General features: G+C 43.3%; 1 protein-coding gene across 3 annotated transcripts in view; it reads left to right on the top strand.

Annotated features, from left to right (window-relative positions):
• LOC146555141 (carboxyl-terminal PDZ ligand of neuronal nitric oxide synthase protein-like) overlaps window positions 1–21,256 on the top strand; it is a 248,283-nt gene that overhangs the window by 193,370 nt on the left and 33,657 nt on the right. For all 3 annotated transcript variants that reach the window (XM_085250812.1, XM_085250813.1, XM_085250814.1), the window contains exons 9-10: window positions 13,932–14,097; window positions 20,253–20,429. In XM_085250812.1, coding sequence (XP_085106938.1) covers window positions 13,932–14,097; window positions 20,253–20,429 — 343 coding nt within the window. The remainder of the gene's footprint in view (window positions 1–13,931; window positions 14,098–20,252; window positions 20,430–21,256) is intronic.

Genomic DNA, 21,256 nt, shown 5'->3' on the forward strand with positions numbered 1-21,256 from the left:
TTCGCTTTTACACTCAGCTCCCTCTTCACCACGACGGACCGGTGCAGCGTCCGCATTACTGCAGCTGCAGCCCCAATCCGTCTGTCGATCTCCGGCTCCCTTCTCCCATCACTCGCGAACAAGACCCCGAGATACTTGAACTCCTCCACTTGGGGCAGGAACTCATCCCCGACCCGGAGTGGCACTCCACCCTTTTCCGGCTGAGAACCATGGCCTCAGATTTGGAGGTGCTGATCCTCATTCCCGCTGCTTCACACTCGGCTGCGAACCGTTCCAGTGCGAGCTGGAGGCCCTCACCCGATGAAGCCAACAGAACCACATCATCTGCAAAGATCAGAGATGAGATTCTGAGGCCACCAAAGCGAAAGCCCTCCGCCACTTGGCTGCGCCTAGAAATCCTGTCCATAAAAATTATGAACAGAACCGGAGACAAAGGGCAGCCCTGGCGGAGCCCATCACCCACCAGGAACGAGTCCGACTTATTGCCGGCAATGCGAACCAAGCTCTTGCAACGGTTGTATAGGGATCGAATGGCCCGTAGCAATGGGCCAGACACCCCATACTCCCGCAACACCTCCCACAGGACACCCCGAGGGACACGGTCGAATGCCTTCTCCAAGTCCACAAAACACATGTAGACTGGTTGGGCAAACTCCCATGAACCCTCAAGTATCCTGGAGAGGATAAAGAGCTGGTCCAGTGTTCCGCGACCAGGACGAAAACCGCATTGTTCCTCCTGTATCCGAGGTTCGACTAACGGACGAACTCTCCTTTCCAGCACCCTGGCAAAGACTTTCCCAGGGAGGCTGAGGAGTGTGATCCCCCTGTAGTTGGAACACACCCTCCGGTCCCCTTTCTTAAAGATGGGGACCACCACCCCGGTCTGCCAGTCCACAGGTACTGCCCCTGATCTCCACGCAACATTGCAGAGGCGTGTCAACCAGGACAGCCCTACAACGTCCAGAGCCTTCAGGAACTCGGGGCGGACCTCATCAACACCAGGGGCTCTGCCACCAAGGAGTTGTTTAACTGCCTCAGTGACCTCGCCCCCGGAAATTGGCGGGTCATTCCCCTCATCCCCAGACTCTGCTTCCTCCTCGGAATACGTGTCAGTGGGATTAAGGAGGTCCTCGAAGTATTCCTTCCACCGCCTGACAATTTTCTCAGTCGACGTCAGCAGCGCTCCGCCAGCACTATACACAGTGCAGGTAGAGCACCGCTTTCCCCTCCTGAGACGTCTGACGGTTTGCCAGAATCTCTTCGAGGCAGTTCGAAAGTCTTTTTCCATGGCCTCTCCGAACTCCTCCCACACCCGAGTTTTTGCTTCAGCCACTGCCCGAGCCGCATTCCGCTTGGCCTGTCGATACCTGTCGGCTGCCTCCGGAGTCCCACAGGCTAACCAAGCCCGATAGGACTCCTTCTTCAGCCTGGTGGCTCCCTTCACCTCTGGTGTCCACCATTTGGTTCGGGGATTACCACCACGGCAGGCACCAACCACCTTGCGGCCGCAGCTCAATGCAGCAGCTTCGGCAATGGCGACGCTGAACATAGTCCATTTGGACTCAATGTCCCCAGTCTCCCTCGGAATGCTGTTGAAGCTCTGCCGGAGGTGTGCGTTGAAGATCTCGCGGACTGGGGCCTCTGCTAGACGTTCCCAGCACACCCTCACTACGCGTTTAGGTGCACCAGGTCTGTCCAGCGTCTTCCCCCGCCACCTGATCCAACTCACCACCAGGTGGTGATCAGTTGACAGCTCAGCCCCTCTCTTTACCCGAGTGTCCAGAACATATGGTCGCAGATCTGCTGATACGATTACAAAATCGATCATCGACCTACGGCCTAGAGCGTCCTGGTGCCACGTGCACTTATGGACATTCTTATGTTCGAACAGGGTGTTCGTTATGGCCAAACTGTGATTAGCACAGGGTTCCAATAACAGAGCACCGCTCGGGTTCAGATCAGGGAGGCCGTTCCTCCCAATCACGCCCCTCCAGGTCTCGCTATCGTTACCCACGTGAGCATTGAAGTCTCCCAGCAGGACAACAGAGTCTCCAGGTGGAGCACCCTCCAGCACCCCCCAGGGACTCTAAGAAGGCTGGGTACTCTGAACTGCCACTCGGCGCATAAGCGCAGATGACAGTCAGGACCCGTTCCCCGACCCTAAGGCGCAGGGAACAAACCCTCTCGTCCACCGGGAAAAACCCCAACGTACCGGCAGCAAGCCGAGGGGATATTAGGATGCCCACCCCAGCCCGCCGCCTCTCACCAGGGGCAACTCCAGACTGAGACAGAGTCCAGCCCCTCTCCAGGAGACTGGTTCCAGAGCCTAAGCCATGTGTAGAGGTGAGCCCGACTATATCTAGCCGGTACCTCTCAACCTCACGCACTAACTCAGGCTCCTTCCCCACCAGAGAGGTGACATTCCATGTCCCTATTGCCAGTCTTGGCAGCCGGGGGTCAGTCCTCCAGGGCCTCCGCTCCTGGCCGCCACCCGGCACACAATGCACCCGACCCCTATGGCGCCTCCTGCGGGTGGTGGGCCTGCGGGAGGATGGGCCCATGTCTCCTCTTCGGGCTGTGCCCGGCCGGGCCCCATGGACTAAGGCCCGGCCACCAGACGCTCGCCCTCGGGCACCCTCCCCGGGCCTGGCTCCAGGGCGGGGCCCCGGTAACGGTAACGGCAGGGTAAACTGTTCCCTCGGTGTCCTTTTCATATATCAGAACTTTGTAGCAAAACTACACCAGAGTAATGTCTATGACAGAGAGTAACAGACACAAGTAACAGAATAAAGTGTATTTTGGTTAAACGTCACCGTATAACTTATGGCTATAGTGTGCCATATAGCTGTAAGACAAAAATACATTTCAAAGAGGTCATTGGTTTGATCCCAGGCTTCTCCGTTCTTCATTCTGAAGTGTCGCTGTGCAAAGTGCTGAGCCCCAAATTGCCCCGATAGACCCAGTGTGTGCTATGTGGGTGACACAAATACCATATAAACCCTGTTTAATCATTTAGTTTGAAAAGAATCAACTGCACTAAGCTTGTTTTGTTTTAATGTTATTGTCACAGTCCTTTGGGCTGATTTCGGCACATGCTGTTTGGAGACCCAACAGCAGAACAAGTGCTGAGAAGTTTGAAAGGTAATCATGTTCTTATGGTTTTAATTTTTCTGCCACAGATTAATTAAGAAAATGTGAAAAATCGGTGCTGCCAACTTCGCCGGAATGCAGAATTAGGTGTCTTGTCTGTCAAAACTTCCCTCCCAACCATTAGCTTCCTATTTATACCTGAGGAAATAAGATAGTGATTTAATATCCTCAGACTCTATTAATCAATCCACTGATTAAAAGAGAAAATGAATCTGCATCTGTTTTGAGAAATGATTCAGTCATGTTTTGAAGCAAATTTGTGTCAGCGTCTTTAAAGTAATATCCTCTGTTTCCAGCTTTGGAAGCTGAAATTAATAGAGGTTTGGAACAGAGACAAATCTGAGCATGTGATCAAAATCAGCATGTTTATCTACACGAAAAATAAATGTGTCCATAATTTTCTTTCTATTTGTCCCACTGTTTGCATATCTTAGCTGTCCCAGCTGTATTGCAGAGTGATGGATAGAAGCAGCAGCGTTTTAATTTTTTTTTTGTCCCAGGTTATTATGGAAGAAATTACCATGAGGGGTGAAGAAGAGATTGCTTTCAGTGTGACCCCGTGTGCTGCTGAAAATAACGGTGACTTTGAGGTTTGACCAGGGAACTGGAAAAAAATTCTCACAGTTGAACTGTGCCGCAGAGGTCACAGTAAATGGATGTAAATTAGTGAGCTAGCCAACACTAATCACAGCTCACTTAGAGATGAGTGGAAGTGGAGATGTTTAATGAAGTCTTGAAATCGAGGGAGATACGGTAGCTATCTGATTCAGGACAACTCGTATCTGCAGCTGCTGCTCAGCCGATGCTTAATGGAATCTGACATCTGGCTTTTGGTCCTTTTAGCTTGTTTCAGAGCTTTTTCAGTCATTTCTTGCTTTCTTTGTCCTCTTTCGTGTCTTTCCCGCCACACACTGCTTTCAGTTTTTCATCTTCTTCCATTGCTCTTTCCTTTGCACATTTCCTTTCCTTCCATTCTGCCTCCATGTGTTTAGCACGTTCAGTTCTGCTGCCTCTCTTTCCCACACTGCTGCTTTTCTGGTTCTCCCTCACTCTGCCAAGCCCTATCTTGCCGTCTTACCCGCATTACAAGTATGCATGCATTTCTAATGATTTCTTTATCATTGCACCAGTAGAAATGATAATGTTCCCTTTAGTGCTCTCCTGCAATGAGATAAAAACAGAGGCGAACCAGTGCTGGAAGGGTTTCAGACACTTCCACATCAAAAAGCCCTAGCGTGGGTGGGCAGTGCCATACCGATAATCTGGTGTGAAGAGCACATCCTTGGCAACCAACCCTGTGAAGTCGCAGCACACAACCAACACATCTAATCCTCTTACACCACCACTGGGAGAGTCTCTGCGTCTCAGTCTGAAAGGGAAATTGTATCATTCAAGCAGTTTTTCTGTAATTTCTGCATTTCTACAACACTGGCCAATCTTAAATTATCGCCGTCTTTAATGAGGAATTTTACATAGCTGAAAATTTGCCTGGTTTAGAGGCTGGAAGTGCTTGGGTGAGTTGGTGAATGCATGTATTTGTGTTTGTATGAGATATCTGGCAGATTAAAGAATGGCTAATGTCCCATTCCTCTGCAAGAGAGATTTGCCTTCTCACATGCGCCCCTTTCAGGTAATGCTACAAAAATTCTGAGCTGCAGTGGATGTCTAGAAGCATCTTTACGTTAGACTCATTCAGCGACGTAATCAGTAGCGGTGGGTGGATCGATCCAAATATCTAAGGTATCGATACCAACTCTGGTATTGGTAATCCCATCGATACTGGCGCGATAGGATCGATACTTTGTTTGCTAAAAGGTGTGTTTTGTTGTATTAGCTAATTATTGTGAAACGTAATCACAGTGATTTAATGGTCGTTAATGATGGTTCATCTCATAAATCATGGCACACCGCATAAGCACTTATAAGTTAAAAGTATTAGTATTAATCAGAGTTATTGTCAGCAGTAATGGCCCTGTATTTACTCGATAACATTTATTGCAGTATCGCACACCGCTAGTTATCAGAGAATAATAAAAAGCAACCCAGTCTATGTGGGAGACATCTAGAGGTGGAGTGAAGTAGTGCATGTGAAAATAGCTAGTGTGGTAAGTTAGTAAATCCAGCTTCATGTAACTTGTGATGTGTGTTATTAGCAGGTATGTGTTCCAAATTTTGATCTTGTCACATGTATTCCTGGTGCCTGAATCTAAGCAGTGGATGAAAGTGAAAGCAGAGTGTATGAGAGTCAATTGGAGACTGCCTCAGCCAGACGACCACCTAATGAACTTTTTGTAGCAGCCGAGGAAATTCACTGCTCACTTCTTTGGTTTAGCAGGACGGATTGACTTTGTTTGAATGATGTTATAATGACCTAATAGTTGGAGCAGCCCACATACTGGTGATACGACTGGGATGGATAACAGGTGATGAAGGCTGTTCTTTGGGCCAGTAACGATGAAACTTTGAAGCAACAGAAAAACTGTAAACACTATGTTAATGAATTATTGATGTGTGACTTGGGATTAGAATAAAGTAAAACGGAAAGCCCTGTGGAATTCCTGCATGTTAACGTTAGTTAGAGACAGATGCTCTCCGCATTGTAAAGAGCAAACAATGGAAGGATGGAAAATAGGTACTGAGGTTTCACGTTGTTTTGAAAGTGGGAATGGGGAAGATCAAAACCGTCCTTGGGTGCCGTTCTGCTGGGAGACGGTTTTGAACAATAAAAGTAATAAAAAGACAGAGAGATGCTGCTCCCTAATTAGAGATTTAACAAGACATTTTAGGTGCTTGAAGCGCCTTCACTTTCACGAAGCTGAGATAAGAGAGCAGAATGGATTGGGTAGCAGCAGGTTTACTACCAAGGGACCACCACAGTGAAGCACAAGTGGTGCACCTTTTAATTGGCTCTTTGTTTGAGTTCTGCTTTTAGAAAAACTTTTTACGCCTCTTCAAGGAACAGCAGCGTCATTGTTTCCAAAATACCGCGTTTGTGGTCCACAAGTGAATTGTCACTCTGTCAGGATTTCTGCCTGGCTGATTGTGCCCGTCCTTCCTTTGCTGAGCATTTACAAAGGAAATGCCAACCTGTTTGTTCATATATGTCACATTGCACCAGTTTGTGTGAGATTTGAGAACACTAACCTTTAAGCCAGTTTTCCATCCATTTAGCATTTTCTACAAACTGAATAGACTGTAACTACTTTGATAATTGTTCCATATATTACGCTAAAAAACTGATGGAACTATCGATCCATAAAAAGATTATTTCTTTTCCATTACTGGGAAGCATTGCACTTTCTGCCACTTCATTCATGCCTTTTCTTCTTTACTATGATTCATACACTGTCTGGTAATAGAGTAAGATTTCCTTCTCTTCTCTAATGGGCGTGGCTCTTCTGTAGGGTCCAGGACTGAGTTCAGATTCAGGGTGAACCCCTATTTCTAAGCAGGACAGGTAGCATTAAATTACTGCACTATAGCTTTCAGGCTTTAGTGACTCTGAACAGAACGTAATCTGCCTAGATTATTTTCCGCATTCACAGCCACTGTTCGGGGTAATTCGTTCCAGACTAATGCATTTCTGTTATCTGTTCTATGTGGAAAGAGGAGAAAAGTGAACAAGCAGCCTATAACTTTTGAGGAGTGGAGATATAAACATTATCTGTCACTTTTTTAATTTTACAAAAGGACAAAAACATGGCAGTAAAGTACAAACACACCAAATAACAGTCTGTTGCCACTAAAACGCATCGCCAAAGTTTCCATGCTAACACAAAGCTAGTAATATCAGGGCTCAGTATATGGGCTGGTTGTTTTCAACAGGCAACAGAAGGAGAGATGATTAAAGCCTCCATTTTTCCATGAAGTGCTCTTGGGGCTGGTTTTCACCAGCTTTGCTGTCAGGTTTGTGAAGCACTTGAACAGCAAAAGAAAGATCTTGCGTGTGTGTCCTTGTTAAGACAGGGATTTGTGCTGGGATGCGTGACAGTAGCCTAAAGCTTATATTGTTAACTGCTAATTATGTGGCAGTGCGTCTCAGACCATTTTATAGAGTAACATGAAAGTAATGCAGCAAGTAGGTTGACAAATGTCTCTTTCTTCGAGAAGTAAGTGTGTAGCTTATGCTGTGGCCACAGTGGGGAAAACAGTGTCTGGAGACTGCAGCACAGGAAAGATTATTGCAACTGTGTGGAATTAACTTGCGATCTTGTTGCCTTTGAAATGGTCACTTTAAAGATGGGGATCAGGTCTACGACTATTCGCAGTTAGTGACGGGGGTGCAAAGACAAGTTGATGAAACAGCAGAGACAGAGTCATCACTCGTCCGTCTGCCACCGAATGAGATCAAGTTGCCAATTGCATGCAATCTGTTTGAGAGAATACCTAGCTCCTGAGCTACACCCAGACCTTAGTGGCTAGAGTGTGATGTAATTGCAAGAGGACAGCAATTTAACTGGAAAACAACATAGTTGCTAGGCAACCTTGCTTTTTGTATAAGAATATAACCAGAATACAATGAATTGGCAACCAGTTGAGTTGAGTCCCCTATAGCAAAGAGATACATCGGGAAATGATTTGCACTCAGCACAGATCGACTCTGACTGCAACGTGCCGATAATCTGTCCGCATTCATAAGATGGAAAATATTTGCAAACCGTTTCCAATCTGCAAGTGAGTCGGAGTCAGGCTGTGAAAGTTTGGAGACAGGTTGCCTTCCACCAGGCAATCTGTGCAATCACCTTGCAATAAAAAATGACATCCTGAGCATGTTGCACACTCAATTTAGGGTAGACCAGTTAGTTGCCACAACTAGTCTGTTGCCAAAAGGCACAGTGCTAAATGAAGTCACTGTTCAACCACCGGTTTTGGGGGGTTAATGTTACTGCGCCATAAACACATTATTTTAAAAAATACTGTAATGACCCTAACAGTGTTCACCACAATATTGCCCACCAATTCAGTCAAAAATGGCCAAAGAAAATCTGTGAAAGAAGGGCAACACATAGGGTAAAAGATATTCACAGGTAGAGTGATAACACTGACTGTAATTACACATCTGCGAACTGGAAAATCTGTTCCATTATTCATAAATACTACCTGTGCTGCTTAAGTGACAGTTCACTTTAAGTATAACAATGGAAAGCAAATAGAACTAACTACAGGTGGCCAGACAGAAAGGCGCACCGCTGAACAAAAGGCAATAATCTTCGAGGTCAAGCCGTAGTAACTTAGGACTTGTTATCGTTCATCTTATCTATTTTCAATTTTATTTTTACATTTTATCTCTGGGAACAGTTGTGTTTTCAGAGAGTTTGCTGAATAAAGTTTAAGTTTAACCTTGTGTGGCCACTTCAGACATTTTTTTGATCAGATATCCAGATGATAAAGCTTAGCTTTGACTTTTAAAAGAAATTGTTTTTGTTCCTAGATTATTTGAATTATCTAATTTGTTCACTACAGCTTTTATATTGAATTATTCACTGTCCTTTTAGCAGCCACAGCAGCTCAGTGAGACATTTAACAATGGACAGCTTCAGAACAAATGTGACTCTTGTGGCCAAGGCCTCAGTATAAACCACGGAGGAGTGGCTGATGTGCTATTAGAGTTGTCAGCAGGGCAGCACAAGTCAGAGTCAAGCTCCTCTCTTCCATAGCTCAAGATGGGGTCCCATCTGCTGTAAATTAAACCACTGCAGTCATCATCAGGGTGTCTATCTTTACAAATGAGCTCTTCAGAGGCCGAACACAATCTGTAATCACCTCTGTTTGTTGAGGAGTACGGGGATAATGGAAGTAGATGACCGTCTTCCTTGACACTGTCTGGCCAGTGAATGTGGGAGAGGAGGAGGGATGGATCTCTCCACCCCACTGCCTCCTCATTAGAATGACAAAGGAGTGATGAGTCAGTCTAATGCAGAAAAGTAGCAAGGAGGAGTAAATGAGAAAACAGAAAACGACGCACAAAATGTAGAACAGAGCCATAATAAGAGAACAGAGCCAATTTTCCATAAAATGACAATATCTCTGTGTAAAAGAACCTGCAGATCAGGTTCTGCTTTTTTCTGTCTTATCGCTTAAACCAGGATTAGACAGGGAGTCACTCCTCATGGCCTCACATGTCAAAACACTCAACTTTACAACAGAAATAACTAGACAATTACATAAAATTAACAATAAGTTAAAGGGACTAAAACAGTGGGAAGCATTGTAGGACATGTCCATAATACCTCTCCTAGTAGGCCTCCAGGACACATCATTATCAGGTGCCTGAACCACCTCAGTTGGCTCCTTTTGCTGTAGTCCCTCTCGAATGATCGAGCTTCCCCCCCCCCGTCTCTAAGTGAGAGCCCAGCCACTCTTCAAAGAAACTTCTTTCTGCAGCCTCAATCTTTCAGTCACTACCCAAAGCTCATGACCATAAGTGATGGTTAATTTATGTGTTAGTTTGATTAGCAGCAACAGTAACCATTAACAAAGTATGACTGCCATCGATGACCAAAAAGCTATCACTTGGTCAGATGTTGGAGCATTTGCAAAAAGTTAGCTAAAAATGTTTTTCTGTCATGACAAGCAAGAATTAAAGTTAGACAAAATATTATAAAGGACCTCGGTACATGAGCTTGTTGTGTTCTCATTAAAGCCTGCAACACGAGCACTGCAAATGCAATAGTGAATAGAGGATTTTTCTGTAGTGCATAGCTGTGTTTCATAGGGGCTAGAATGGCCTTGGTACATTGTTCCAACTCTGATTACAGTTTGTTTTGTAGAGTTTTTTCCTTCCTTTCTTTGACACGTGGAGGCATTGACGTCAACAGCCAAGAGCCTTCGTGCTACCACGGTAACAAGTGCTGCGCTACCGCATCAAGCTCAAATTAGAAGCTAAGGAGTGATTAGGAGTTTCAGTAACTTGCACCTCCACATGAGGCCCTGTCATTCACACTGCTCTGAAAATACACCGTGAGCCCTTCACCCCAGCTGGTTTCCTAGGATTGTAAGGGAAACGGCTTGTAATCACTTTGGTATTGATTAAGCTTCTTACATGTACACTGACAAGAAGCTATTAAAAAGGCAAGAAACCACGTAACTGTCACTGTTTAACATTAAAACGTTTTCCACGTCCGTGCAGAATTTTTGGGTAAAAGGATGTTTCACCCTTTTTTTTGTTCGGCTCCTTTTTGCCTGTTAAACAGCCGATGTTTGAAGCACCGCTGGACCATGTTCAAACTCCAGAGTTAAGCTTAATCAAATTATTGAGAGCCACGTCGCCTCTGCTGTCAGAAAATCATTAATAAGTGGTCTCCTTTAACACACTGGGCCTCTTCTGAACCATTCTTGTGATTTGAAACCTTGAGAATTTCTCCTTTGAAACTGTTGAAAGCAAATACGTGCTCAGGATAGGAGATGGCAGAACAGGGTGGGAGGTGGGACCAACATTTGATTTGGAGAGTACTTTGAAGTCAGAACGGAGAGTCATTGCTGCTATAAAAGCTATGAGAGTGTGTGTGTGCGGACATCTGTGCACCGACTGAACAGTTTCTTTCTCCCCTTCCTCTCCTTTTATATCAAAGTGTAAAAGAAGTTGAGCCGTTCAGTCTTAAATTGAAATCGAGTGTGTGCTTTAATCTCGCGGGCCACAGCAGGCTGTTGCATTAAGGTTACATGAGGATCAGAGCTGCCAAACGAGCACCATTCGTCTTGTAATAAAAGATAAAGCCGCTGTAATTACAGCACAAAGAGGTTCCATCTATCACTAATGTTCTGTCTGGGTGTTTTTTTTTTCTTTTAAACTTTTAGATAATGTAATAGAAGGTGATCAAGTATCAGAAAGTAGAGTCAAAGCTGGAATATTTCATCATGCTTAATTAGCTAAAAAAGTAATAAAATTTGTCTGAAACTGGTAAAAAAGTAAACAAAAAAAACTGCCCATCACAGTTTCCCACATCTAAAGGCGACATGTTTCAAATTACTAACTGATTCCACATGTAGGAAGCAAGTAAGGTTTATTTATATTGTGTTTTCCAGTATAAAATGACATACACCAGTTAAAAGAGTATAAATGGATCAAAGTAAATAAAAGAAAGCCTGCACAGGTGGGTTTTAAGCTTCTTTTGAAAAGTGCCAGCAGTCTCCACAAATCTCCAGTCCAACGGAAGCAAAGTCCACATCCTGGGAGCCGGAAATTCAAAAGCACCGTCTCCTTTTGTCTTTGATCTGGACCCAGGTGCCACCAACAAACATCAGTCAGCTGGCCTAGTAGTGGCGTATGGATGTAAATGTTAACAGCAATATAAAGAGGAATGTGACCAATGAAGAGCTCTGAAAGTGGTCACCAAAATCTTAAACTGAAAACAACTTTACAATCCCCAAAGATTTTCGCTGATTACTTCATTTGCTTCTGACTGAAAAACGCTCAGATGATTTAGTTGGTTTGCTGTTTTGTTCTTCTTTCCCTCTGCAACTTTAATTAATGAAAACACTGAAAATATGGTGCGATCGATCAATCGCTGCCATCTCCTAAGCTCACATCCTCTGAGCCTCTCATCTCACAATCGGCGTAGTTACTAGAAGATGGCCCACACTCGAGCTACATTCCCCACATAACTGGAGACAAATCCACTTTGTATTTAGGCTCAAAGTTCATATTGTATTTCATGAGAGTATATTTTAATTACAAGAATTTTATCCACGTTTCTCTCATCTGTGATAAAACCCAAGCTCTCAGTGGAAATAATAATCCATCGTTTTTGTTTTTGTTGTAGTTTTTTTATATGGTCTAAAATTCAACCCAGTTTATAAACAAAACGGTGCCAAAATACAGGGGGAAAAAAAGATACAACTGAATACATAAAAGCAGAGAGCCCACTGATGAAAGCAACACAGTGTTGATCTGGCATTTTTAATACTTTTGTATGGTATTATATTCTGCCAGACCAAAGGCGATTGTTTTGCAGATTTATACATTCATAAACGAGTCAGTTAAACTTCTGGGATATTGTTGTTAATCACTCAAGCTGCTTTGGTGTTAATGAAATGAACAACATGTGCAGCAACAATGAGACAAACCTCGAACCAGGAATGGTTTTAAAGGTGGCGGCCACTGATGTTTTTTTTCTTCCTCATCTTTTTTGACTAGTTTTGACTAATTCTATAGTTTTACATTTGGCTAGGGTTAGTGTCATTACTGGGAGCATCACGCAATACCTGGACCCTACAGAGGTTGTGCAACTCCTCCAGGATGGCACATCAATATGTGTCATTGCTAGACGGTTTGCTGTGTCTCCTAACAGTCTCAGGAGCACGGAAGAGATTCCAAGAGACAAACAGGTACCCTAGGAGAACTGGACAGGGCCGTAGAAAATCCTTAACGCATCAGCAGGACCAGTATCTGCCCTTTTGTGCAAGAGGAACAGGATGAGCACTGCCAGAGCTACAAAACGTGGAAAACATTACCCTGCCTGCAACATCGTTCATTAGGAATGTTTTGGTGGTGGATCAGTGATGGTCTGGAAAGACATATCCACAGAGGGATATCGAGACCTCTACAGGTTAGCCAGCGGCACCCTGACTGCCATTAGGTACTGGTGCACTGGTGCAGTGGGCCATGGGTTCCTCCTGGTTCATGTCAATGATCAGCCTCATGTGGTGAGGGTATGCAGGCAGTTCCTGGAGGATGAAGGTATTAATGCTACTGACTGGCCCACACATGCTTGCCTGACCTAAATCCAATAGAACACCTCTGGGATGTTATGTTTCGGACCACCTGCAAAATGGACTAACCTGCCACATCATTTTATCGCTTTTCATGCCTGTCTTTGAATCTGTAGGGTGATCATTTTCGTTTCCATCAAACAATGTGTCGCCCTTTCATTCACCTTACACTCGATATAAGTGTAGATACGCAGCATGATTTATTTTATTTTCAATATTGAGATCTGATGTGTTTTCAGAGTTCGTTTAAGTTTTTCAAGCAGTATATTTAATTTGAGTCCACTCTTTTCCAGGGTAATTAAAATGAACTTGTATGTGACATGAGGACAAAATATACCACAAAACAAAAAAGGATTCAGTCTCAGATGTAGTCGGGCTTCTTTTCATGTGTGCCTAGTGTTTTAGAGCCAGATGTCATGCTTGATACTTGCAGTGACTGCACATTCAGATGCTGATAGAAATCTGTCCACCCTGTCTCTTAAGCTGTTACCCTCGTGGTGTTTGACTGATTCTAGTTTTCTTGTTGAGCTCAGACTCAGTGGTTTCTGTGTTGGGGGAAGGAGATGCATCAACATTTTGTTTCGCTCTCTTTGGCTTGTCAAATCTCTCAGCCTCTTCCTCTGACTGTCATTACTTTTCTCGCTCCTGGAAAACTGCTTAGACATTTAAAAAAAAAAAGGAAAAAGGAAAAAAAGGCAGATGCGTTACTATGACAACAACCTTGAGTCACGTCATTAGCTTCAGAAAAGCTGCAACACGGACCCATTCAAAGCATGTAAATGAACTTTTTGTATTTTCTTGTTGCCATTAAAGAAATATTTGCGGCAAACAGCACACACCGCTGATTTCTCAGATGAGAAAAGTGTGTTGGTAAGGTCAGCACAGTTTGGCCTTGGTCTTCCCACAGACTGGGATGAGGTGCATTGTTTTGTTTGGGGAATTCAGATAAGAGGAGCAACCTGGGAAAAAATGTTTCTGTGAGCTGGATTAGGTTTGCCTCGCTCATTACAGAGAATCCCTTTCTCCCTGCTTGTCAACAGACTCTTGACCCCTCACATCTTCTGTTGCAGGTCCATCTCTTGAAGGACCAGCTGAGTGCAGAGGCCACGGCTCGGCTGGAGGCCCAGGCTCGCGTCCACCAGCTGCTCCTCCAGAACAAAGACCTGCTGCAGCACATCTCTCTGCTGGTTAAACAGATCCAGGAACTGGAGACCAAAATGTCTGGACCAAATTCCAGTGAGTGGACCTATAGACATGCATACTGTATAATACACTTTAGATAAATAGAGATGTTCTGATGATATAAAAGTGCTCACACATCTACTGAATGTACAGGGCAAGAGTAGACAGGTTGCACCGGGCAAGTGTGTAAATTGTGACCTGCATCAGCCTCTGCTGGCAGTCAGTAGGAAATGGGATGTAGTTTGTAGTTCTTGCTTGAGGAAAAGACACATCACCTAAAGCAAGATGTGTCAAGCATAAGGCCCGAGGGCAAAAATCTGCCTGGCAGAGACTTCAGTCTGTTTGACCGGACAGCTTTGGAAAATGTGATGCTCCCTCAACTTGTTCTGTAAATTTAGGCAATTATATCTCAGAGCTTAAGCCCAAACAGCCGTAGCAACAGATTTCTGTTTTACTAGAGCACCATTTCTTTGTCTGACCTACTCAACATTAACATGGGCTGTAAGTGTGTGAACATAATGTGCAGTGCCTTTGACATCTCTGATCTAGATGATAGGCTGCAAAAACACAGCACAAGGGAGCTTTTTGGTTTCAATTCGGTTTTGGCCCTTACACAAAATGTAACTTTAATTCTTTAACTATAACAAGGCAGACTCATCCTTCAGATGTGTCCATGAAAATAGTTCTTTGCATTATAGTATCTTATTAATGCATTAATTGCTGACGCTTCAGACTGCTGTGTTGTTCTTTGAGCTCAAGTCTTCGTTTTCATAAAGTTTCACTGATTATTTTTAACAGGCTTTGGATGTTTCTCACTGATAGAGAATAATCAGCATGCACACACTGCAAACATATACTACAAAATAAGCATATTTAAGTTTCAATATAATTCTAAAATATATAGAGACCTTAAAGTATTTAACAATAGTTATAAAACGCAATATACATATAGAATGTAATAGGAAAAAAATGGTAAATGACCAGTTTTTCATTAAAACTGTCAAAGACTTTTACTCCCAGGAAGTAAAAGGAAGTAAAAGGTTCCTGCTTTTAGTCTGTTTCCGCTTTCTTTTAAAGACTTGATCTTTTAAAGACATTAGCTGGAGGGGGTTTATATTTATCTGGCCATGCACAATTTTACTTGCACATTATTTCATGTATTTTGTGGGCTATAGATCTAAATTATTTATTATATAGTTTTATATTATTTTTATATAGTATATATTTTTTCCAGTAAGTAAAGGAAATATTACGTTTTCAGGTATTGGAAGTGGGAATTTTCTTATTCCCAGTTAGAATTTTGATCTGGAAGGTTCCTTCTGATTCTTTACTCAGAAAGTCGGAGCAGCCCCACCAATCCTGAGTTAACAGTCCAAGATGGTGGCGGTAAACGGCACTAAAACTGTAAACTGTGAGGCAGCAGTGCTAGCCACTGATCCACTGTGATTAAAAGACAAACATAAAATTAACACAGTAGTAATCTATATGATAAATAATAATTGTAATACCTCCATAGTTGATTCATTTTTACCCCTCAGCTGTAAAAGGCTCATAGGATATTGGCGCGTTAACTCAAGTTTGTGAATTCGATAACCCGAAAACGAGGCAACGTAGGAATTTCAAATTAACAGTATATGTTTATTTACTAAAGATCTTTTATTCTGTACTGCCACTGTTGTGTATGCACTCTTGTGACTCACAAAATAAGCCACATCCAGAGCACTGACCAGGCTCTGTCCATGAACGTGCTGCTGTGGTGTTCTTAAGCACAAAAAACATGCATTATGTTGTATTGTTAGTGATGCATAAATCGCTCTACCTTTCCAAAAGCCGAAGCAAATCCTGTTTTTCCTCACATTTCCAGCTATCCTACCAGAACGCACAAACTTACTCCTGATTTCCAGCATCCAAGAGATAACTGGAACGTGGCATTAGTCGCTGTTAAAAACTAAAAGCAAATCAATTTTACACCCAGTGCAAGCAGAGGTGGACCAGTTTAGTGTCAATGACATAGTCTAATACAAACAAACATGTTTCTGAATGTCTTGTCTTTTCTTCTCATATTTCACTGGAGAAAACTGGAGGAAAGTGTCAAAGGTCCTTTGATCATGCTGACTAGGTGATTGGTCAAAACAAGTCATGTCCTCTGATGTGTCTCCTTTATATCTACATTTCGATACAAGGTTTACAGTTGTAAATTGTTCTGTTTCAAGATAACATTATATCCCAGGCAGAAAACTGGGTGCCAAATAATTCCTTTCATTTAGACATTCATCTGTCCCTTGCCTCTAACAACGTTCCTGCTGTGGGAAAAAATTGTACAACCAAGGCAAAGAGAAACTCTACCAAGCAAATGATATGGGAAAAAGCTCAGCTGAATGAGCTGTGAGTGAGATATCTCACAGAACAGAGCTGTGCCGTGACAAACAAGCAAATGTACAATGACAGTGACGAGAAAAAGTGAAAAATAGGCATGAAGGAGGCAGAAAAAAGGCATTAGTAATTCTACATCACACTCTAGGTCAACACACATCACTGTCAGACATGCAGAGCAGACGTCCAGCAACACACGGCGCACAAAAGCATTAAAACGCAGACGTGTCCAGTATAAGATGTCCTTTCCATGTCTCCCCCCTCACTACCACACAATTTTAGTCATCAATTTCATCTGCTGTTGAGACTGTGTGTGTGTGTTCCTGTCTAGCTATCTTTGTGAGGACTGAAATCTGCATTCTACTATACTTGTAAGCAGAGGTGTGGACTCGAGTCACATGACTTGGACTCGAGTCAGACTCGAGTCATTAATTTTATGACTTTAGACTTGACTTGAAAAAATGTTCTAAGACTTGTGACTTGACTTGGACTTTTACACCAATGACTTGGGACTTGAATTGGACTTGAACCGGTTTACTTGAAAAGACTTGATATTTCACCCCAAATATAAAATGTAACATGCATATTATATAGAGATTGAAAATGTGACGTCATTCACGGGTAGAACCGCAAAGGATTCTGGGAACTCGTGGCAAGCGGTACTAGCGCACGCAGGCTTTCAATTAAAATCAGTCACACAGCGATAAAAAGAAACACAAAAATGTCAAGAAGCTGTTGTATTATTAACTGCAATAGCCGGTCGCATGACAGCCACGGGAAGCCGACGGGTAAAGAGATCGGTTGTTATCGGATTACGTTGTTGAAGAGAAATTGTTCAAGCCATGTTTCCGAAGTGACAAACAGGCGACTGGATTGCAGCCATTCAAAGATCAAATATAACGTCCTAGAACACTCCAGCTCACAGGTTGTCACGGTCTGCAGAGACAGGCCGTGCGGTGGTGTGTGTGATGGACCCAGGTGCATACACAAGTGAGTAGACGGGAGTGAACTTAACAGAAAGCGAGCCTTTATTATGGCTGAAGACAAAGTGCACAAACAAAGCAGGGATGGCGTGACTAGACTATAACTAAACTGGGAAAACTAATACTGCGACAAACTAAGAAAACTCAGACTATGATGATCACTGCAAGGACTGACCGTGAAAACATGGAGGTGAGAACACAGACGACGCGACACAGACTGTACGAAACACAGAGACTAAATACACATGAGGGATGATCAGGGGAAGTGGATGCACACGGGGAACACAGGTGACACTGATAATCATAACAAGACACGGTAGGAGTGAACGTAACACTGATGGGAGATGGGCAAAGTAAAGCAGGAAGTACACAGAGGTTCAAACAGGAGGAGAGAGAGCACGGGGAGAACGCAGACATAACGGGCTGGGGAAAACATAGAATAAAGCACAAAGAGAGACGAGGGCTCATAAATACACAGAGGGGCACACAGGGGGTAAGAGTCACGAAGGGAAAACACATAAGGAACAACGTAACAGATCAACCCAGGAAGCATGGCCTAAATAAAGAACAAAATACAAAAATACATGAAAACTAAGAATACTGGGCCCACATGGCCCAGGACCATGACACAGGTTAGTCTGCTCCAAGCATTTCCACAAAGGTCAGTCTTCTGTTGTAGTTAATGCGTCATTTTCATAACATAATTGGTGATATAGGTTACAAGCAAGTCTGACGCTGAACAGAAATGGTCGCGCTATGCTCCTTTGTTTATTGTGCATAAATAGTAAATTATCCTGACACAATATTGCGTTTCGCTTCTGTTATTATGGTACATTGACAAAAACACATACTTTTATTCACAGGATAAAACAGGTTTTTTGTATCACTAATTGCCCAGTACAATTACAGCATACAATATTATTGTCACTGCTACATTTCTGTGATGCTACCAGAAATTATTTCCACTACTAATTAATTACCGTTGAGCTCAAAGGTCCTATTAATAAACGGTTAATGAATGTGTATTTATGACGACGATTTGTGAGACTGGTAAACTTATGATAGGTACGATGGTCTTTCGTTCTACACGGTGCATTTCAAGGTCCTGCACCCATCCGTCGGTAAACTGTACCTGGGCTTGTTGCAGTGACCTGAAGTTACTAAACTTCATGAGTGTGTGCACTCACTCCAAGAACCGTATGATTATAAATATGCATATAAATATGCTACGATGAGATAGCTGACTTCATCTAACTAGCAAATGTTTTCCAGGCTACGTTGGTGATACAGTTTTTTTTAATGTGTATGATATTTTTGTCATGCGATTTTAAAGCCGGTCCTACAACCGCATCCAAGAATAACATGCAGCTTATCTCAGAACTGTCGGTGAAAATTATTCTTGGAGCTAGGTTTAATTGAGCTGCATTTTAAAGAGGTGCAATTTCACAATTTGTGTATATTTTCTAAGTTCACTATTTTGTATGTGTTGAGAAAAACACAGATTTTAAAATTACATGGTCTAATATTTACATTTAGCATAACTGCAACATTATTTTTTCGTTTTTTTTTTTTTAAAGACTCGAAAGGACTTGAAATTCAAAGTTTCAGACTTGTGACTTGACTCTGACTTTTACACCAGTGACTTGAGACTCGACTCTGACTTGCCTGACATTACTTGAGACTTGACTTGAGACTTGAGGATAAAGACTTGAGACTTACTTGAGACTTGCAAAACAATGACTTGGTGTATGATATTTACCTCTGCTTGTAAGAACCAACAGTAACTTGTGAGGACACACACACTGGTCCTCACAAGTTTGAAGGCTTTTTTGAGGCTCAAAATGTGGTTTTAGTGTCAGGGTTACAATTAGGTTATGGTTAGGTTTAGTTACCCTAGGGTTAGGGTTAGGCATTCGTTTTTAATGGTTAGGGTTAATGGGAAACCATCATGTCAATGAAGGTCCTCACTAAGTTAGCTTCTCCAGCAAATATGTGATGCCATCAGGTGAATATAGGTCAAAATCTCTAAGGAATAATCCCAACGCCTGGCTGAATCCATGAAAAAAGTGATCCTCTTCAGAGCCTTCTGGCTGGGCAAAGGAGCAGCAGTGGCAGACAGTTCCTCTCAGTGTGCTGAGCAGTTCAAGAGGTCCTTTATCCCACTGTAATAAGACTTTTTAAACACCCTCCGTGTGTGTCTGTGTGTGTGACAAAAAATACATCCCCTAAAAAACAAACCAAAAAAAACAAACAAACATACAGTATATGTAGCATAATCTAAAGCAGATTATACTGCAGAAGCAGTCTGAGAAGTTTTTGTAGATGTTTGATTGATGGAGTTGTTTAAACTCGAACACTGCAACTGCTGTGAACCCAAACAAGCTACTGCTACTGTCCTCTGCCAAGGAGTGAGTGAGTCATCCTTCATGTTTGTTCTGGGTTGGTATTGAAGACGTCTTTCTTTAATGCATCTCTTTCTCACTGTTCCAGCTCCAGGTCTGTGCTGTGTGCCCGTGAAGAACCCTGCTAAACCTGTTTCACTGAGCAGTCGTGATGATGATGAAATGCTTTGAAACATGTTGTTTTTTCTCCTCTGCTTATGCTGTACGAGCATGCACTGATTTATTGGTCACAGAGTGATTTATTTTGCTGGGAGTTGTAATCTTATATTCACCACAATTCACAGATATGTACGTCACATACATTTTATCTTCTGCCTGCAAAGGTGATGGCAGATTCATTTCAATCAAGGCTCATTTTTAAAAGTGGTTGAAAACATTTTATGTATCTCTGTTCTTCACTTTCCACCTTTTGCTTCACCTGAAATCTCCTTGCTTTATCTCCTCCATCCAGTGGGTTCCCAGGACAGTTTGTTGGAGATCACCTTCCGGTCTACAGTACCTCCGGTGATATGTGACCCCACGACACCTAAGCCTGAGGTGTCAGCCCTCAACCTGCACACATTTGGCAACAGCGACGGGACCAGCAATGCCTTCTCATCATCCAACGGGAACCTGGGAAGCCCACTAGGTAGGGACCAATGTCTACTCAAACTGGAGTGTTTCCGTTTCCTCCCGGGACCCCCGGGGCCTCCACCTCCTCGACTCCCCTCGCCTCCTCATCCGCTCAAGATTAACAGGCCAGAGATCAAAAGTCCAGAAGCGTCAGAGGGTCCAGTAAAGTCTTTGTCCTGCGACGTCAAATCTCTGGGCTGCCTGGAATTTGCAAGGTTTCGCGAGTCGGGTATTGCCTCGGAGTACGAGTCAAACACGGACGACAGTGATGACAGGGAGGATGAGGATGAGGATGAGGATGAAGGGGAGGATGAGGACGAGGAAGACATGGAGATTTTTGGATGGGGAACAGATCAGGAGACAGTGAGGCTACTTAATGTTCTCAACAGACAGGGAACTCCTGACTGCCTGGGAGATGAAATAGCAGTGTAACACTTTAACCTGCCCCACCCCCCCATCCGGAGAATCCTATGGTGGCTTGTTTTGTTCACTTACTTAAAACTGCTGTGTGAGAGAGACATATATTGGATGTACACAACTACATAATCAAGGCTAACGTGAATTTACCAATCATATTTTTTTTAACCTGATGTTGTTGGCAGATTAAAGTTACGAGCTGTCCTCTAAGGCACATTCAGCTTGAACTTGAAGTGAATTTAAGATAACTATGGTGTCAGCTGTTTTTAGACGGACATAAGGCTTCTATGGGAAAACATAACCTTGTCCTGCATTCGAAGTCAGTATATTAAGTCACACTGGAGAAAACACTGCTGCCACGGTCTTTTGCCTCTGAAATGGTTGGCTTTAAGACCAGAGTAGGGCCTGCGATCATTCGTAGTGACT

The sequence above is a fragment of the Mchenga conophoros genome, linkage group LG17 (genome assembly GCF_057382185.1).
Source record: "Mchenga conophoros isolate Kocher_MC1m ecotype Shallow Benthic linkage group LG17, M_conophoros_male_GT1.1, whole genome shotgun sequence".
Classification (NCBI taxonomy): Eukaryota; Metazoa; Chordata; class Actinopteri; order Cichliformes; family Cichlidae; genus Mchenga; species Mchenga conophoros.